The following is a 19,160-nucleotide window of genomic DNA, read 5'->3' on the forward strand; positions in this document are numbered from 1 at the left end:
CACATTTATCTTCATATTTTATCGTTATAATTACCTTTTAAAATCTTTTTGGCTTAATTATAAATTTTATCATCAAAGTTTTTAATTTTTGTGTATTTTATCACCATTGACGAAAGATGAATGATTTTAACTTTTTGATATCGGTTGTAATTATAATTAATTTAGAAAAATAATTTTTTGTAAAAATTTAGAAAAGTAACTTTTTACATCATTTTGTTACTAATGTGATGCTAAACTACACAAAAATAAAAAATATGAATGATAAAATTTGCAAAATGTCAAAAGTTTGATGGTAAAATTTGTGGGGAAAAAAAAACTTGAGTGATAAAATCTACAAAATTACAAAAGTTGAGTGATAAAATTTGCAAAAAAAAATTACAAAATAATGAAAGTTTGGTAACAAAATTTATAATAACCCATATTTGTTTATAAGCACTTAGGAAAAGTGTGGCAGGAGTAATTACACTACATATTAATCCAAAATCTTAAGGCTTTTATGAATATTTCTTTCACCTATATAGTGTTCAACATACTTATTTCTATATGATGTGGGACTTCACATCATACTTCTACTCGAAGAATATGTCTTCGTTGGAAGTGCTACACAGTTATAACTTTTTCTACTCTCTTGACCCATGGACAACATGTCCTAAAATGATATAAAATATCTTCACAATTCATTGAATTTGGGACATATTGATTATAGGTTTGAGTTAGTTGTTACTGTTTTGTTTCGATTTGAGGCATTGTATCTTTGTTGTTTTTGTGTCTATTTTTGTTATGTGTTAATTCTGATCTTGTAATGGCTTTAGTTGCTTGAGAAGATTTAGTCCCAACAAAATTGAGTGCGCCCTCTCATGGAAACGTTAATGAGATGCATGTTATAAGTTGTTCATATCTGGAACATAAAGGACAAATCATTTATAAAATGAAGGAATTATGAATAAGAGTAATTCAAATTCCTCATCCAAACACAAGGTAAAGGCTTTCAGATTAGGCAATCCATAATAGGCTAGAAAGGCTACCGGATTACTTAGTCTGGAAAAGCAAGCACACTTATGAATCACATGATCCAGAAGTCCAAAAATAAAGTTAAAATTTAAAAGCTCTAGACGGGGTATTTTTGGAAACGGGTAAATTTTAAAATCTAAGGGGGTGCAGGAAGTAACAGTCGAGTTTGTCAGTTGGGTTTTTTGGATCGGGTTGCGTGACCCAGTTTGGCCCAAAAGTGACTTAATCCAAATATTTTGCCCTAACACGATTACACGAGTCGTTTTCTGATTCTCCTACATCCTCACAAAGATGCAAACCGAGCACTCTTCTCTCGTTTCTCAGCTGCTCCCTTATTGTGATTTGTGAGTGCTCTGTATCTGTATCTGTAACTGTACCATACTGTTGCTGATAAGAATATAATATGATAGAACTTGGTATCTGACTATCTGCTAAGTTTTTGGTACTTTGTTCTTTAGTCAACTTAGACTTTTTGGTAATGAATTTGTTATGCTAGTAAAGTCCTAGAAGCTTTCTGTGGCATCATTTTGTGAAATAGAAAATTTATTTTGCTGCATCTTAGGGGGATAAATTTAGAGAGATAGACTTGTAGAGAAATTTTTGGAACAACTCTGATCTCCTGGTTTATAATCACAAGCATCAATTTGCATTCAGTGTGAACATTGCTTTTGTTTTGTTTGTTAAATTTAAACCCCTTTCTAACTTTCATCAGTTCAGAATAATGTTTTGCCCAAAATTGTTGTTTTCAGTTGATACCCTCCCCTCCAATGTCTTACATTTTTCGCTGATTTTATTTTATTTCCAATTTGTCTTTCCTCAGATTATGTTAAGTCCCAAATAATGTCTTCTAAGAGAGCCTCATCAGTTACAGTTAGTTGTCTTTTGAAGTTGTGCAAAGGATGTTGCTCACACAAAGGCCTTAGTACATTGAGTGCTGTTAGTACTGCTGCTGAAAGGACAGATTTACAGTTTTCTGGTGGTTATCAAAATGATGATTCTTCAGGTTACCAGCAAAATCGTGTTGGGTTTTATCTGGAAAGCCAAAATAAGGCTGATTCTTATGAGCTTTTTGAACAAGCAAAGACCTGATTATGTTTCCCAAGCAAATGCAGGGCAAAATTCTTATGGAGCTGGTCAGATTGCAGATGGAGGTCATATAAATGTGACCCGAAATGTTCACAATAATTTGGTGGGTCACAATGGAAGTGTCAATGGGTACTTTGGTCAAGGCGACATGAAAATGCAACAAAAAGTTGGGGCAGGTGTTGATAATGCATGGGGCTCTGGGATGCATGCAAATCCATTTGTTGAGAAACATGATTGGACACAGGAACCTGGACAAGGGATGCAGTCTCCCAATGCATATAGTTCACCTGGGCCTTTAGAGTCACAGGGAAATCTTAGAGGGGACCTAAATCAAAACATTGATCATTTTCAGCAGCCACAAAATGTTCATTACAAAGGGAGTCATGAAATGCGTCCACAGTACCCAGGTTATGGACAGTCTCAGCAGAGTCTAAAAGATGGTCAATATTTGCCAAATTTGAATACTGCACAAAGATCAGTGGTTGGCTCTCATCTATCAAGTAATGCAAATCCTGATGGCGAATCAGCCAAAGCATCTAATGATAGTCCATATAGAGGTACACTTGAGGAATTAGATAATTTCTGCATTGAGGGTAACGTGAAGGAAGCAGTTGAAGTTTTGGAATTGCTGGAAAAACTAGATATTCCTGTGGATTTGCCCCGATATTTGCAATTAATGCACCAATGTGGGGAGAATAAGTCTCTTGAAGAGGCAAAAAATGTACACAGGCATGCTTTACAACATCTGTCACCTCTCCAAGTCAGCACATATAATAGAATTTTGGAGATGTATTTAGAATGTGGTTCTGTAGATGATGCTCTCAACATTTTCAACAATATGCCAGAGCGCAATTTGACTACTTGGGATACTATGATAACACAGCTTGCTAAGAATGGGTTTGCCGAAGATTCAATTGATCTATTTACTCAATTCAAAAACTTGGGACTGAAACCTGATGGGCAGATGTTCATTGGAGTTCTATTTGCATGTGGTATGCTGGGAGATATTGACGAGGGAATGCAGCACTTTGAATCCATGAACAAGGATTACGGCATTGTACCATCTATGACTCATTTTGTCAGTGTAGTAGACATGATTGGCAGCATTGGGCATCTGGATGAAGCCTTTGAGTTCATTGAAAAGATGCCAATGAAGCCAAGTGCTGATATATGGGAGACTTTGATGAATCTCTGTAGAGTTCATGGGAACACTGGGCTGGGGGATTGTTGTGCTGAACTAGTTGAGCAGCTAGATTCTTCTTGTTTAAATGAGCAATCAAAGGCTGGTCTTGTACCTGTAAAAGCCTCAGATTTGACAAAAGAGAAAGAAAAAAGGATTTTGACAAACAAAAATCTTCTTGAAGTAAGGAGTCGAGTCCGTGAATATCGAGCAGGAGATACTTTTCATCCTGAAAGTGATAAGATATATGCCCTGCTTAGAGGTTTAAAGTCACAAATGAAAGAAGCTGGCTATGTTCCAGAGACAAAATTTGTGTTGCATGACATAGATCAGGAAGGCAAAGAAGAAGCTCTTCTTGCCCACAGCGAGAGACTTGCTATTGCTTATGGTCTCCTTAACAGCCCTGCTCGCGCTCCGATGAGGGTAATTAAGAACCTCCGTGTTTGTGGTGATTGCCATACAGCACTGAAGATTATTTCTAAGCTTGTAGGCAGAGAACTCATTATTCGAGATGCGAAAAGGTTCCACCATTTTAACGATGGACTATGCTCCTGCAGGGATTATTGGTGAACATGAACTTAGGTACTTCCTGCCTCTTAATTTTTTATATTTCCCTTGTTATTTGATTGGTAGCTAATGAATTTATTGGAACTGAAATGTCTGCAATTTGTGTGAGCAAAATTTTATACTTCAGAAGTAGTTAAGCTCAACTTACATGAAACAAATCTTCCTTATTTGTTTGTTGTTCAATATAGTGTGCTTAGTTTTTAGAGTATGTACCATGTGCAAATACAATGAGTTTTGCCAGTAAAACTCCAGCCTAGAGGTACTTTATTGCAACTATACTTTTTCTAAGCTGACTAAATTGTTAGTCATAAGGAAGGCTATGATTTATTAATACAGAAGAGTGAAAGACTTAAAACTGTCAGTTTGTTAACATTACAAACTCCTAATGCTTTAGTAAAAGCAGAGAGTGCATGACAGATACATCTCCAATTGGTGCTTAATATATCCTTATTCTAATGTTGCTTTCTAAAAGAGATGAAAATGGGATTTCCATTTTCACTTCTAGGAGTTGCAATTTCATATTTGGGCTTATGAATTTATGATAGAAAATTGAGCAGAGGCCAATGTGAATTGGTTTGAACAAATGTGAAGTATTGCGTCCTGATTCTGGATCCTTTCCCTTTTTTTTTCTCTTAAGAATAGGGCAGTGTTATGATTTAAGAGAGAAATATACTAATAGTGTCTATGTATGACTGGTGGACTGTTGCATGGGTGATGGTCTGTCCCTTAACCATACAATTCCTGTCTCTCTCATATAGGACACTCTGTATCTTGGGGAAAATGAAAGAATATAAATCCTTGAATCCCTTGTGCGAAACACTTGTCAAAGGGACTGTTCAATTGGCCATAGGACATGGAATAATCATTCAGCCTCGTCCTGACCCATCATTTGAATTCCGGGCAAATGCTTGATAACTCCATATTGTTTTACCTGGGGTGAAACAAACCTTTCTGGTGTAATATACTTACAAAGTCTTGTTTGAGGGCATTGAAAGCTTTGTGCAATATTTGCGGCGTTGAGCATATTATCTGTTTGCCATTTTACAACATGAATATGATGGTAATGTGGATTTCTATGATGCTTTTTTTAACCTTTTATCTTATTTGGCCTTTGATATTTTTGTCAATTGTGTCATGAAGCAAAATTAAGGTAAGCCTCACAACAATCTTGTTATGCAGATGTATCCTGATTCCTGACTACCAGATGGATTGAATAGAATGGCTGTTGGTAAGTAACCCCTCAAGCCAGCAGATAGGGAAATTGTTCATATATCTCCCGGTCATTAAATTAAAATTGATCTTTATATCCACGAGGAGATTGGAATTTTGTTTAACCAGGCTCTTCCACACTAATAAATCAAGCAGTGGGACGTGCATTCAGGTTGCAGAGGCATTATTCATTGAGTAGTTTTATATAATTGGTTGTTGTAGCTTCCATATAAGATATAAATTATTATTGTCACTCCAGGCAAGAGAAAAGCTTATGTAGTTGATAGACAACATTTTTTTTGAAAGGCAGTTCATAGACAACATTGACATTCAATGGTATAATTTCAGACAACTTTTTTGGATGTCAGAACCTAGTCATTTACCACAATCTTAAAATCCAAATCATCTGAGTTATAGTCTAAACTTGTTTGCCTTTCATTCTTTCTTGCCTCTTCTGTGTCAAAGTTCTTGCTGGTGTTCATAATTGGACGTTTCCTTCTTGCATATATGTGTGTGTTGGCAGTTTGAGTTTTGATATGGCTTGCCAAGTGGGAGATAGCTGTCTTGTTGTTTTTGGTGCTTAGGGAACTAGGGATTTGTAGGTCAAAACTAGTACTTGGGTACTAGTCTACTTGCTGATTAAAAAAAGGGTACTTATCTACTCCTCTTTTTGGTGTTGAGCAAGAGATTCAGCTCCCTGCTGAAGCTTTGTTGGAGCATTTAGGATGCTTCGGTGGTGGGGTGCCCCTTTCGTAATAGTTAATGTTTGTGATAACGAATTGAATAGGTAATGGATAAGATGTACTTTAATGAGGACATTGACACAATCACGTGTGACTGTTGTCTTAGCAACATACAAACTCGCTTTAGGCATGGGAGCAGGGCCAGGAAATTATTTTAGGTCCAATGAAAGGCTTTTCAAGGGAGAGGGAGACGGGATAACAAGAAAATGGAAAAGCAGTGAAGCGCGTATCAAGTGATTGAATTATTGTATTGGCAATTCATGTCTCACAACTCATACTAAGCTTTCCAAAAATACTTATATAGGAGAAGAAAAAAATAAAATTCATTTCTTCAAAAGTTAAAATTAACTTGTGCACAAGTTAATTAATTTGTAAAAACTTTTCGTATTAGTTCTTTCAAAAACTATCGTTTACTTGTGCATAGGCTGATGGTGGTGCGGAACACCTGATGGAAACCGATTTTGAGATCCAAGTTGGAATTGGAAGAGATGACAATTTTTTTAGTGCTTTTTAAAAATAAAATATAGTGATGTTTTTCAATCATTATTATTTTAAAATTTAAAATTTTGACAATATTAACAAAACACTAACTTTGTTCACAGAGGAAGCAAATATGGTTTTTAAAATTTAATGGATCAAAATGAAAAAATTCTGACATTTAGCTTTAAAAAAAACAAGGTAAATATTACGAGTTCACTTTTGACTTTTTTTTATATCCCCATCTTATTTAAATAACTTAAAAATAGTAAAAAAATCCTTTTTATTTTTACAAATATCTTGTGTGTGACTTAAGTTTTCGATATAAATTTAAAAATTCATTTTTCATTTTTAAAATTCATTTATTTTTACAAGTATCTTGTGTGTGACTTTAGTTACATATTTTAAGTGTTCTCGGAGATTATTTTCCGTTAAAATAAAAATTATTTAATAATATACTTTTATATTATAAATTAGAATATAAACTCAAAGAGAAAATTTCTTATTAGTTTCACTCTCAATTAGATATTTTAATATTTCTTTATGTGTTTTTCATATGCTAACTACATAATCAGCCAAAATAATTGTATCTCAAATTTCAACTATTTTAAGTTATCCTCGTGTCATCTTTCCATGTATATTTGATCTTTTGGTTGTCCATTTCAATTTATCTTTCACAAAAAAAATACTTTATTACAAAATTTAATAGTAAAATAATAACTTTATCATAATTTAAATTACTTATTATACATCTAAAATATAATTTACATATTTAAAAATATTTATTAATATAAATTTTAATTTAAAAACAAAAAAGTATAAAAAACCTGCTCCTAAAGTTACATTTTAAAACAACTTTACAATTTTGGCTTAATGACATTTTTTACCTTTAATTTTTTATTTTTTTATTTTATCCCAACAACAATTTGACATATTTTACCTCCAATTTTTAACAAATTTAGAGATTTTATCCTCATTTTTTTTACTTTTAATATAATTTCATTTTTTTATCCTTTTTTTAAAAAAAAAATTGGCCAATTTTGCATTTAGTTTTTTTATTTTTTTGATAAATTTTACCTTCAATCTTTATGTTTATTAATAAAAAAATGACTGACGATAAAATTTATAATATTTTTAAAAGTTGGAATAAAATATACGAAATTAAAAAATTAGAAGTAAAATTTATCCAAAATAAAAAAAATGGAGGTTAAAAATGCAAAAGGCTACAATTTTTAAAATCCAAAGCTCAACACATCCACCTAGTCCCAATATTGTTGTTGAGCATGAGTGTTAATTGTTGGTAATTTCAATTTTGCCCCCGAAAAAGGAGTGGTTATCGAACAAAATGAGCATAGCGAAGCCTCCTAAACGCTTTGGTTTCTTCACCACCACCACCCTTCTTTCTCTCTCTCTTTCTAAAAACCAGAAACAACAAACACAAACCGAAAAGGCGAAAGGGGTTTTCCGAGTGAGATCTAGGGTTTCCATCGATTCGGAGAGAGGATATTGATCGAACGACCTCAGCGAGCAAGGACAGGAGGTGGAGTACTAGATCATGGATTCGGTGCCTTCGAATTCGCATGGAAACCTCGATGAGCAGATTTCTCAGCTCATGCAGTGCAAACCCTTGTCCGAGCAAGAGGTAACGTTGTTCCCGAAACCGCTTCATCTCGCTCCGTTTTATTCCTTTCGTTATTAAGAAATGCGATGCGCGGATCGGGAAAATCTCTTGTTATTTGTCATCGGTTTTGGCTTTTTGCTCCAACTGCTTCTCGCGCATCGATCCGTGGCTTGTTGCATCGAAAATTGAATCAGTTCCTCTTTTTTGTGAAATCTGGTTTCTCTCGGAATTGGAATGGCGACTGGAGTGCGCGTTTGTTCGAATATTCCGTTAGATTTGCGGAATTCGTGGTAGCGATTCTAGTTTTCTTTTTTTTAAAAAAAAATTATTTTACATTGATTTTGAGTATATCATGTTATTGTGGTTTTTTAGTTTTAGACCTATTTCAATTGGTCGCAATTAATTATGCTTTTCTGCATTTAAGGCGTGGATATTTTAGATTGTTAACATTGACTGAGGATTATTTGAGGAGGAGGAATATATTTCCTTCTCTATGCTTGAGTGTGGTGTGTTGGTAAGGGTTTTATGATGAATTATATGATTTGTACGTTAATTTTTTATACGATAACTTGTTACCTGCCTTATTTGGGAGGGCAGTAAGTACTATGGAATGGATACTCCCTGTTAAGTCTGCAAGTTAGGAGCTGTTGTTTGCTATGGAGTGTTGTTTATGAGTTATGAGTCTATGCTTATTGCTTAAGGAGGGGTTAGTTTTCTTTTTTGTCCCTAGTTGGTTGGCATTGGTTTTTGAAGTAATTTAGGCAGAGTTTTCGGTCTTGAGTCAGGAATACAGCTCTGACATTACATACGTTGGATGATGTTTGTCTTATTTTGGTACTTACGAAAAGCGGTTATTTGCACGTGTTAATAATTAATAAGTAATAAGTAAGAATATGGAAGGAGTCAGCAAAGCTGAAGGGAAATATTAAAAACTTCCGGTTCCTTGAATGCTCTTGTTAATAATTAATAAGTAATAAGTAAGAATTCCGTGCTACTTTCTCCTACTGCCTATCTTGTAAAGCATCTGTATTCGTCAAGTTAAACATTTCCAATTAGTTTCACTTTCTTTCTGTTATTTGCACGTGTCATCGTATTTGATCGGTGGGATTCAGGGAGTTCAAAGAAAGTTCTACCTAGGTTTTTGTGGGTTCAGATCAATTTTCCTTTTTAGCAGAGTAAGTTACTAGTGGCAACCTGCGCTGCTTTTGTGGTGATGTGGGGCAGAGGATCCTATGACCACTTTAATGCTGCTGTTTTTTGTTTATTGTTTCTCACAGATCACAGCTGAGGTAGCGGTCTTTCACAGAAAAAATCACACCTATAGAATTCACAACAATGAACAGGATAAATCCTTGTTTTTTCTCTACCCTTCTAATTATGGCCATTGATTTTTTTATTTTAGTTTTTATTTATTTTACAGTTTAAACTCTTTGCTGAATCAGAGGGATTTATGGTTGAAAACTTTGAATCTCTACATCCATTAAAATAAAAAAACCCAGCATTCCCACCCTCTGTTCACAATTCAGTGTTCTTTTGATGCGTTTTCCAGATTTCTAACTAACACTTAAAAGCCCAAACCATAGTTGTCAATAGTGTGTGATTATTGTGAGACATTGTGTCATGGCCCTTGGCCGCTACAGAAAAGAATTAGTCTTCTTTCTGGAAATAGCCTTGCCATTGAGATAGTGTTGTGATTCTTTTTGATTTAGCAATCCAACTCTGATTTCACTTTGCTCTTGTGTGTACAGGTAAGGGTCTTGTGTGATAAGGCAAAAGAGATTTTGATGGAAGAGAGCAATGTACAGGTGAGTCTGTGTGTATTTTTTATCATTTATGTTAGCATGTTTATATTTGTGCTTTTCAGTGTAGGGATTTTTTTAAATTGGTTCATATTTCACCAACATTGTTTGCATCAAGCCCCTTTTCCCTCTCAATTTGTGGCCTTTATCTATTAAGGAGGTCTTATTATCCACCCTTTATATTGGTTTTTACTTTGTTTAATATGTTTATTTGTAGGGCTTTAGCTCATGATGATTTTGAATGACTGAGAAAACTAAAGACATTATTTCATTTGCCAATAATTGCAGCCTGTGAAAAGTCCTGTTACAATTTGTGGTGATATTCATGGGCAATTCCATGATCTTGCAGAGCTTTTTCGCATTGGAGGGAAGGTATTCTTTATGATTGACGTTTTTACATTCAACATGTATTAATTAAATTTGTGACACGTTGACTACATAGATTTATATGTATGAAATATGTAGTACTTGGAAAACCAGGAAATTCCATGCTCCTTAGTGTTGTATTGTGAAATTAGGTTTGGCCTACTTCTTATTTCATGGCAGAAAGTCTAATTTTTAATTGAGAAACAAACTGCAGTGTTTATTGCCAATAAGTTACATAGTCTCTCATTGTCTTATTTCAAATTTGAGAACTAATGTGCTATGTGCTTATTTTATTCTTGATTGAAACCATTATTTTTTAGCATCTCATCCTTGCATATTTAAATATTTTTTCGCTTCTAGTTGAAATATGGAACCTCTTTGTTAAATACTGATTCTTGTTACCTTTTTTTGTTGGTAGTGTCCAGATACAAATTACTTGTTTATGGGAGATTATGTTGATCGTGGCTATTATTCTGTCGAAACTGTTACGGTAAATATGAAATATTTTACTTAATTATTTTTTTGGAATTCAACTTGGTTCTGAAATGTTTTTATTTTATTTATTTTTTATAAGTCATCATGGGATTATTTGGTTTGGATGTTCTAGTGAGATCTTATAGGTCTTAGACTAATTGACCAAGCTTGAATTATATGTTTTTTTATCAGTGATTTAATATCTGTTTAGTGGATTAGAAAATTACTTAGTTTATCCGTAGTAGTTTTTTACCTCAAAATTTCTGTTTTCTGGACCATAATTCTAATATTCCTTTCTGTGTCATACTCCTACAGTGAGAATGATTCACTACTATTCATGCTATGTGCCATGTGGGGGTTATTGGAATTATTGGGTGCCACTATTAAACTTTTCATGGTTGTGCACTGTGCTATCCAAAATAAAAAGCACCATGATTTTGTATGTGTAAATCATGCATTATGTCTGTAGTATAAGTGGGATACCATTGTAATACGCCGACATATAAGTAAACATTGCGGAGCAAAAAAAAATTAAATTAAACATTAACATGCAGAGATGTGTATGACATTCAAACTGAGTTTGAGGTACAAGTTGATAATGCTATTTTTTAATTGCGTATTTTAGATTGTGTATATTTTGCTTCCATATGGTATTTGTTTTGTAACATTTTTGGTGCTAATTAAGTCATAATGCAGCTTTTGGTTGCCCTTAAAGTGCGTTATCGTCAGCGTATTACTATTCTGAGGGGAAATCATGAAAGTCGCCAGGTCTGTTCTTTTTTAAATCATGACCTTCCTGTTAGTAGTGGATTATAGATTAGATTAGATTTAAAATCCTATTTTGGTAATTGGAGGCATGGTCATTTGGTCAGTATCAGTTGAGTTTTGACAGATTTTTTCTTATCAATATGCTACCCGTAAGTTCATATTGCTGCAATGTTGCCAATCAAATGCTTTCACACATCCAGATGAAAGAAATTCTGTAGTATTTTGGGAACCAAATAAGCTTGTATTAAAAAATGATACCATTGATTTGATAAAGTAGTTGGAGTTTGACTTAATTGTTTGTTCAGTTGTTTTTGTATGCTTTAGCTTTGAATGATAATGGATGATCTTACCTATCTGTTGCAGATTACTCAAGTTTATGGGTTTTATGATGAGTGCCTGCGGAAGTAAGTACCTGCTAAGTTCATGGCTGAGGATAAGCAATTATAAATTGCAAAATGATACCAAATTAATTTTGACTGAAAGTTGATCTGGAATTCATATTATTTTGCTTTTTTTTTTTCCATTTTTAATCCTTTATATATATTTTGCTTCTTTTTATAACTTTCATTCTTGAAGTTGTGCAATCCTATATTGGTGAATATTTTTATTTCATTTGCAGGTATGGTAGTGCTAATGTTTGGAAGATCTTTACCGATTTGTTTGACTACTTTCCGTTGACAGCATTGGTTAGTATACTATTACATAATTTTTGGAAAGGATTGTGGGATATTTTGTTAGATTGTCATTGTTCTCAGGTCCAAGGTAGTTTGTTCAATTCAATGATCCTGGGCACCCTTATTATGCTAGCTTGCATTTAAGATTACACCATGGTGGAATTGGCTGCTATCGCTGTGCTGTATTGTGGAATCTGTTGGAGCAGATGACCCTATTTCCCCCTGATTGGGAACCATTTCAGATGACCTGGTGAATGAAAAACTGAATGTTGCCAACTGAGATTCTAGGTCTAGTTGACCAATTTCGGAAAGAAAAAAACCTTGAAGTTTCATCTCATGTGACATCAATTCAATCCAATTTTTCTAACTATTCAATCTTGTTCAAACTCATCTAGTCCTGTCTGTTATTTGATCTCATTTCAAAGTCATGCCTTTGTTATCTGTTTTGGAGCTTTCTTTTGAAGTTCTTTGCTCTGTTTGTGTTCTAGTTGGCTGGAGCATCCTTCTGATCTATTTGTGCTCTGCCTGCTATGTGGAAGCCATGGCTGTCTGAAGAAGCTTGCATTTTTTTGTTTCTGGAACCTAAGAAATGAGGATCTTTGGACTGAAATTTTATGTTCCGTCTCCTTCAGCATCTTATATTTTTATAATTACTATCAATATAAAAGTAGATTGAAACATTAATAATTTTTAATAACAGAAATATGAATTTATATGCTATTATGCTCTCACACATATATTAAGAATTTTGTATGATCTTATGATCCTTGCTAAGGTTCCATGATTTATGATCTTTAGCCCTTCCTGATCCTAAGCAGGATCTTGATTTAATGACCTTGTCTAGTTCCATGTGCATTTTGTCCTTGGTACTTCGAATTCAATATGCTTCTTTTTTAGCTGTGTCTAGTGTAATTGTGTCTCTTCTTTTTTATTAAGCTTCGTGATATGCTGCTCAATCAAATGCATTTCACTGGATTTCTAGTTTTTCAATAATTGAGTATTGCTAAAGTGTGATATGTTAACTTTCATAGGTTGAATCTGAAATATTTTGTCTTCATGGTGGGTTGTCGCCATCTATTGAAACCCTGGATAACATACGTAATTTTGATCGCGTACAAGAAGTTCCTCATGAGGGACCCATGTGTGATCTTCTATGGTCTGATCCAGATGATCGTTGTGGTTGGGGCATCTCTCCTAGAGGTGCTGGATATACCTTTGGCCAGGTAGTCCTGTTTGTTATGTATCAAGCTTGTATTGTTTTCATCTGTCACCATTACTTTTTTTTATTGCTTATGCAACTTGCTTTTGTAGGACATATCTGAGCAATTTAACCATACCAATAACTTGAAGCTGATTGCTAGAGCTCACCAGCTGGTTATGGAAGGATATAACTGGGGACATGTAAATACTTGATATCATTTTGTTTGTTCTTATATTCATTTGTTGTGGTAAATGGTTGATTTATAGTCCTGTTGCAGGATCAAAAGGTGGTTACTATATTTAGTGCACCTAACTATTGTTATCGTTGTGGGAATATGGCATCAATTCTTGAGGTTGATGACTGCAAAGGACACACATTCATTCAGGTTGAGCTTCCTTCTTTTCGTCATCTACTCAAGTAATATGTTGGATCTTAACTCTTTTTTAGTCTTTTGTACATATATTAATTTTTTTAATCTCAGTTTGAGCCAGCTCCAAGGAGGGGAGAGCCAGATGTAACCAGGAGAACGCCTGATTACTTCCTATGATACTATTTTGGTTGAGTTGCTGTTACCAGCACAGCAACCAATGCCATGCAGTAATGTGCAAGCTCATCTACTTGTCCAAATCAGAGCCATGAATCATATTGATACTTATATTTTTGAAGTTAGGCTTCGCTGGATGTGTTATTTAGTTGAATTATAACTGAATCTTTCCAAGAGGAAGCTGAGCAGCAGGCGATGCAATTGTGGGCATGTGTATCATTCCAGCTTGCAATGTATCAATTTAATGTTTTTTCCCCATTTTTTCCTTTTCTATTTTTTGCAATTCTCTTGACCTTTCTTTTCTCAATTTAGGATTATTGTTAAGGGGGTGGGTTTCTGTAGATGGATAATGCTTTTAACATATCTTTTAATGGTGTTTTATGATTTTTTACCCGTCTTGTGAGAATTATATTCTAATAGGTAGTCTTGTTTTTACATGAAATGTCGTTTCATTTTCCAATTATTTAGAGTGTGATGGAGGCATCTGTGATGAGTTTAAGGTAATATGATTGATAAGGATATTCTTTCTCCGCTAACCTTAGTGAAAATTAAATGAGTTTTTCTAACTACTTAATGACTTGATAAGTTTTATATTTAAGTTAATATGATCTGTTCTTAATTAACTAAATGCCGCCATTATCGTATTTTGGCAGATATTTCATACTTTCTACTCAGTCAATGAATAATAATTTGGGCCTTGCAATTTGTAACTGTTCAATTTCAGTATGGATCTCAGATGTATGTTGCTGTGATTTTGCAGATATATCATACTTCCTACTCGGTCAATAAATAATTATTTGCTGTCCTCTGCAACATTTTATTGACTTTTTTTGGTACACTGGGAAAAGCTTTTTTATTCACTGTTCAATTTCAGAATGGATTTCTCATTGGTTGCAAGTCTATTTTCAGAAACTGTTGGAGAATGAGGTTGAGATGGGTGGACGCACTGTTATTGAATGATGAAATTGAATCCAGACACTGGTCATGTGGGAGATCTAGAATAAGCTAGAGATTACATCAGATGTTCGTCAAGTTGTCAGAATCGTTGTCTCGTATCGCATAGCACACATGCAAATCCTAAGCAGCTAACTATACGATCTTTACTGTTCATGAGATGATTCATTAATTGGTTTGAGAGAATGTAATGGGTAATACTCAATGCTCATCCCATTTTTTGGGTGGATGTGTGTAGTAAGAAAAGTGAGAGAAGAAAAACGAAAAGTGGAGAAAAAATAATAAATGGTGTGAAAATAATAAATGTAATAAATCCATTTTGGGGTAGAATTGTGATCAGAGATAGAGATAGGAAGAAAAGAGATGGAAAGTGAGTATATATTTATGATAATTCCGTTGTTTCCTTCATTTAAGCTCCCATAAATATAATGCTGAAACAGGATTGATCGTCCACTAAAGCAGAAGACAGATCTTTAGTAGTCCTTGGTGAGCTCACTTGGGTCAATTGCTTGCTGATTTTGGGTTTCATGTTTCCGGCCACATACATTATTGCCTCAAAACCAGCTTTTCATGAGCGAATGAATCCCAGAACTTATTGCCATTTTGTTTGTAAAATTTAGATAGCAGCAGATGTTATTAAATTGGTTCATGTTCATACACCTACACAGTTGGTTGATTTTCTAACCGAACCTTTGCCTTTATCGCTGTTATGAATTCATATCCACGATGGATCTTCAGAATCTCTTCTCCCCATCTTGAGTGGGAGTATTAGCATAACTGTAATCAGTTATCTACTTTCAGTCACTAGGAAGTTCGTTATATTAGCATAAGCTGCATTTTTAAAATTTGTCTCACCCACATGTAATGTTTGTACCCATATTTCATTTGTACTTGTGTTTCCTTAATTGTTATTGGTATTTAAACTGAAATTTAACCGACTTTTTTAAGAAAAGAGAAATGGAAGAAATAAAATTCTCCCTCCATTAGAGAAAAAAAAAACTAATGAAAAGAGATTTCAAGACCTTCATTTCTCTTCTCCATCCCTTCAAACTCCTTAACCGAATAAAATAAACAATTTTTATCAAAATCTCATTCCCCTTTTCCATTCCTTTCCAGCCAAAGAGTACGTAAGAAACACTTAAAATGAGCACTATACAACTATAATGGTCACGGTATTGATAATTGTAAGTTACACCTGGTTTAAAAATTAAACCACTTCACAAACGACAAAAAAGTACAATGTTACATATCACTTGGTAACTTTGGACCTAGTGTAATAGGCTTAAATGCAGCTAACACCACAGAAACTTTACATGCAAGAAATCCCATCATTCCAACTATGAGATCTTTTGGTGTTAGCATCAGTTCAAGATCTCCAGAGCTATATCTTGATGCAATTACAGCCAAGCCTAGAGCCAATGCCACACTTGCTATTGGACCCTTCACTCCTCTGAACAGTGCATCAGTTCTTCCCTTGTGATTGGTGATTAATTCTGAAGCTGGCAATTCATCCACAGATCTCTGCAATAGTAGCAGATACAAGAAGCCTCCAATCCCACCAATCAAGAAAGCAATCCCAGCATTTTCCCCAGCTGAGAGGGAAGCAACTGATGTACCGAATAGTGTCAACATAGCATCATAAAATAACAATGAGAACTTCAAATCTGCATATTCCTTCATGCTCTCTTCATTTGAGATCTTAGGACTTGAGAACAAGGTAGGGTCATTAAGTCCTTTGTTGAAGATGCTTATGGGATCAATCCCTTCCAGCTCAGTCACAAGGCTAGGTCTTAATTCCAACATGGACAGATCAGTTCCCTCACCAAGCAACACATCATCAATCTGAAAGTCATACTGGAAGCCAGTGTAACTTGTTACCCCATCTTCCAGTCCTGATGGTTTCCCTTCACAGCTAATAACCATTAAGGATACACTTCCTAGGCGCCACTGACCTGACCTTAGAAACAGAAGAAGGGTGTTGTTAGAAAGTCTAGGTTTAAACAGATAAATATGGGATGAACTCATGATTGTACCAACAATTAGTTCTTCATGTTTCACAGAGAGCATATATTGGTTGCATAATGGTTTTAAAAACTGGAATTTGAGTCTAAGAAGCCAGAAGAAATATAACAGTATACTGGCTTCCTAGCTAAGAATGCAGAAGGGATATTTTTTCCTCGGTACCTAAAAACAAGTTTGTCGGCAGGAGTGTTAATAACTCATTCTCTAATACACTTTATTCTACTGGTTAAAAATTATTAGAAACTACAAAATCACGAGTAAGACTTGTCAAATAAGAAGCCAAACCTACAAATTTTATGATTTCTAATAAATTTCAACTAATGATAGTGTATTAAAAAAAGTGTTAGGGAGTATATTGTTAGCATTTCACTTGTGGGTAGACAAGCTTGTTAATCAAGGCACTTCAAAATTGTAGGCCAGGGATGATGTCTATGAACATTTTAATCACTCGAAAACAAATAAACAATAATAATATACCTGATTCAACACTGACCCAAAGAGCCTCAAGTCGTGCAATTTTAGGACCCTCAAAAATGAATTCATCTAAAGAACCTCTTTGGAAATGAAGCATGTCAATATTAGTCATATCCCCTGATTCTGTAGAACGACCCATCATCAAACTCACAGGGATCCTTTGCAATATAGAATTTCCGTTTTCATCTATCAAGCATAGTAGAAGTCCAGCACTTAAGTCACTAATAGCTGAGCCATAAGCGTTGCTTGTAACTAACTTGACCCTAAATAAAGATTTGGATCCATCCTCCTTCAAAGATGACGAAATGTTTTCTACTGATGTATTTGTATACACTTTCACTTCAGAGGCTGGCAAGAGATGTGAAGGCCTAGCATAGCTCTGAAAATCTGTGGCAGGAACATCAGAGATTGATGAATAAACTAAAATATTATTCAACATCGATCACAAGTACTTCTTTAGAACATTAGTGACCAAATTGTCTACCTTAGTGGTCTTCATTGAAATGGTCTACAAGCTACACAATTAACAAATGATTTTCCTTATCGAAAGATGTGTTATTACATCATAACCCTTTCACTTACCCCCTTTCATCACAAATTAAGGGTAAAAAAATAGAGAAACATTGCATGTGAAGAGAAAAGAAATTACTCGGGTCTACGTTTCAAATAAAGAAGTGCCTGACAAATAACATATATTAAAGTTAGTTGGCAGATAATCAATGGAACTACCTTTGAGGCTTTGATCAATCCCATAAATTAGAAAAGGGAAGTACTTTTTGGTCCAAAAAATGTGGAAAGCAATCCATGTTACTACTACCAGTCATTGGACACAACAAATACTAAACTGATTAGTTTTGCCAATTTAATAGAAGCTGGTTGAATCAAGCTTCATGTATGCATGACTCAATTTAAAGCTAAAAAAGAAATTAACTACAAAATTTTGAAATTTAACATAAATTACCATGTAGATACAGAAATCGGATGAAGCCAACACACTTACACAACCAAAAATCAACCAATTAGCTACATTGCCATAATCTTTTCCACTAAAATACCTTGCAAGTTGCAATGACAATTGCAGCATTAAAAATGTGAAGGATTTGATTAATAATACTTCACCCCACTAAAGCAAATGACGCGACTATATAATAATTGACTGTGAAGTCTGTGATCAAAAAATAATAATTGACTGTGAAGTCAGATCAAAATTAATAATTGATTGTGATCATTGATTCATTTAAAGTAGGGACTGCTGGCCAGATAGATGCATATCCATTTAAAGAGTAAACCGTATATTAACAACCAGCATGTACTTCATAACTGGAATAAATCCTCTCATTAGATTTTTGTACGACAAAACTATAAAAAAAATTACATTCGATTCTCCTAACTTTAGTGCAACAAGTCAATAGTTACAATCATCAATTGAGAAATTTAAAGATTAGATGATGATAAAATACATTCAAATATATAATAAATAAGGAAATTATTTTAATCTTAACCGTTGATTTTCTAAGAGAAAATCATTGCTTTTGTCTATGCATGAAGTGAATCCACCAATTTAAAGGAGCAAAATCTTAAAAATTGTATTTCCATAAGTATTAAAACGATAAGATGCAATTAAAATCCGTTAAAAATTATATATATTATTAACAGAGAGGTACAGATAATATCATCCCTTCCCATCATCTATCAATATCTAACCAAACCAAAATCGAAATTCATTTGGATGAAGCTAAAAGTTAAAAGTTTAGATTTTTAATAAATTTCTACAGAAATTGTTACGTGGGTACCTTGAAAATCAGAAGGAGAGAGTTTGGCTCGAACAGCAAAGCGTAAATTTCTGTTTTGGGTGGGAACCCTTCTTGTAGCTGAAGGTATCACAGTCCTCACAGGAATTCCCTCCATGCCTCTATACTCCAATTCAGGAATTGCAATGCAGTTTAGGCACGCAACTACAGACATTTGAATCCATGCGATAATCAAAGAG

General features: G+C 34.2%; 3 protein-coding genes across 4 annotated transcripts; 2 read left to right on the forward strand and 1 right to left on the reverse strand.

Annotated features, from left to right (window-relative positions):
- The first annotated feature begins 1,215 nt into the window (after positions 1-1,215).
- On the forward strand, positions 1,216-5,491 carry LOC114421685 (pentatricopeptide repeat-containing protein At4g32450, mitochondrial-like). Of its 2 annotated transcripts, XR_003668566.1 has the most exons (4): positions 1,216-1,355; positions 1,832-3,859; positions 4,603-4,904; positions 5,024-5,491. XR_003668566.1 is itself a non-coding variant. In XM_028387739.1 (3 exons), the coding sequence occupies exon 2, from the start codon at positions 2,000-2,002 to the stop codon at positions 3,845-3,847; it is 1,848 nt and encodes a 615-aa protein (XP_028243540.1). In that variant the 5' UTR covers positions 1,216-1,355; positions 1,832-1,999; the 3' UTR covers positions 3,848-3,859; positions 5,024-5,491. The 2 variants fall into 2 exon arrangements, 1 of the variants encoding a protein (XP_028243540.1); XM_028387739.1 differs by lacking the exon at positions 4,603-4,904.
- Positions 5,492-7,626: 2,135 nt separating this feature from the next.
- Positions 7,627-14,162, forward strand: LOC114421688 (serine/threonine-protein phosphatase PP2A catalytic subunit). Its single transcript, XM_028387741.1, has 11 exons — positions 7,627-7,915; positions 9,643-9,699; positions 9,982-10,065; positions 10,478-10,549; positions 11,230-11,301; positions 11,665-11,705; positions 11,921-11,987; positions 13,007-13,198; positions 13,287-13,376; positions 13,454-13,561; positions 13,658-14,162. The coding sequence occupies exons 1-11, from the start codon at positions 7,829-7,831 to the stop codon at positions 13,721-13,723; spliced, it is 936 nt and encodes a 311-aa protein (XP_028243542.1). The 5' UTR covers positions 7,627-7,828; the 3' UTR covers positions 13,724-14,162.
- A 1,610-nt stretch (positions 14,163-15,772) lies between these two features.
- LOC114421686 lies at positions 15,773-19,150 on the reverse strand. Its single transcript, XM_028387740.1, has 3 exons — positions 18,964-19,150; positions 17,174-17,557; positions 15,773-16,626 (listed from the first exon to the last, which is right to left on the reverse strand). The coding sequence occupies exons 1-3, from the start codon at positions 19,133-19,135 to the stop codon at positions 15,917-15,919; spliced, it is 1,266 nt and encodes a 421-aa protein (XP_028243541.1). The 5' UTR covers positions 19,136-19,150; the 3' UTR covers positions 15,773-15,916.
- Between the last annotated feature and the right edge of the window lie 10 nt (positions 19,151-19,160).

Source organism: Glycine soja, chromosome 8 (assembly GCF_004193775.1).
Source record: "Glycine soja cultivar W05 chromosome 8, ASM419377v2, whole genome shotgun sequence".
Taxonomy (NCBI): Eukaryota; Viridiplantae; Streptophyta; class Magnoliopsida; order Fabales; family Fabaceae; genus Glycine; species Glycine soja.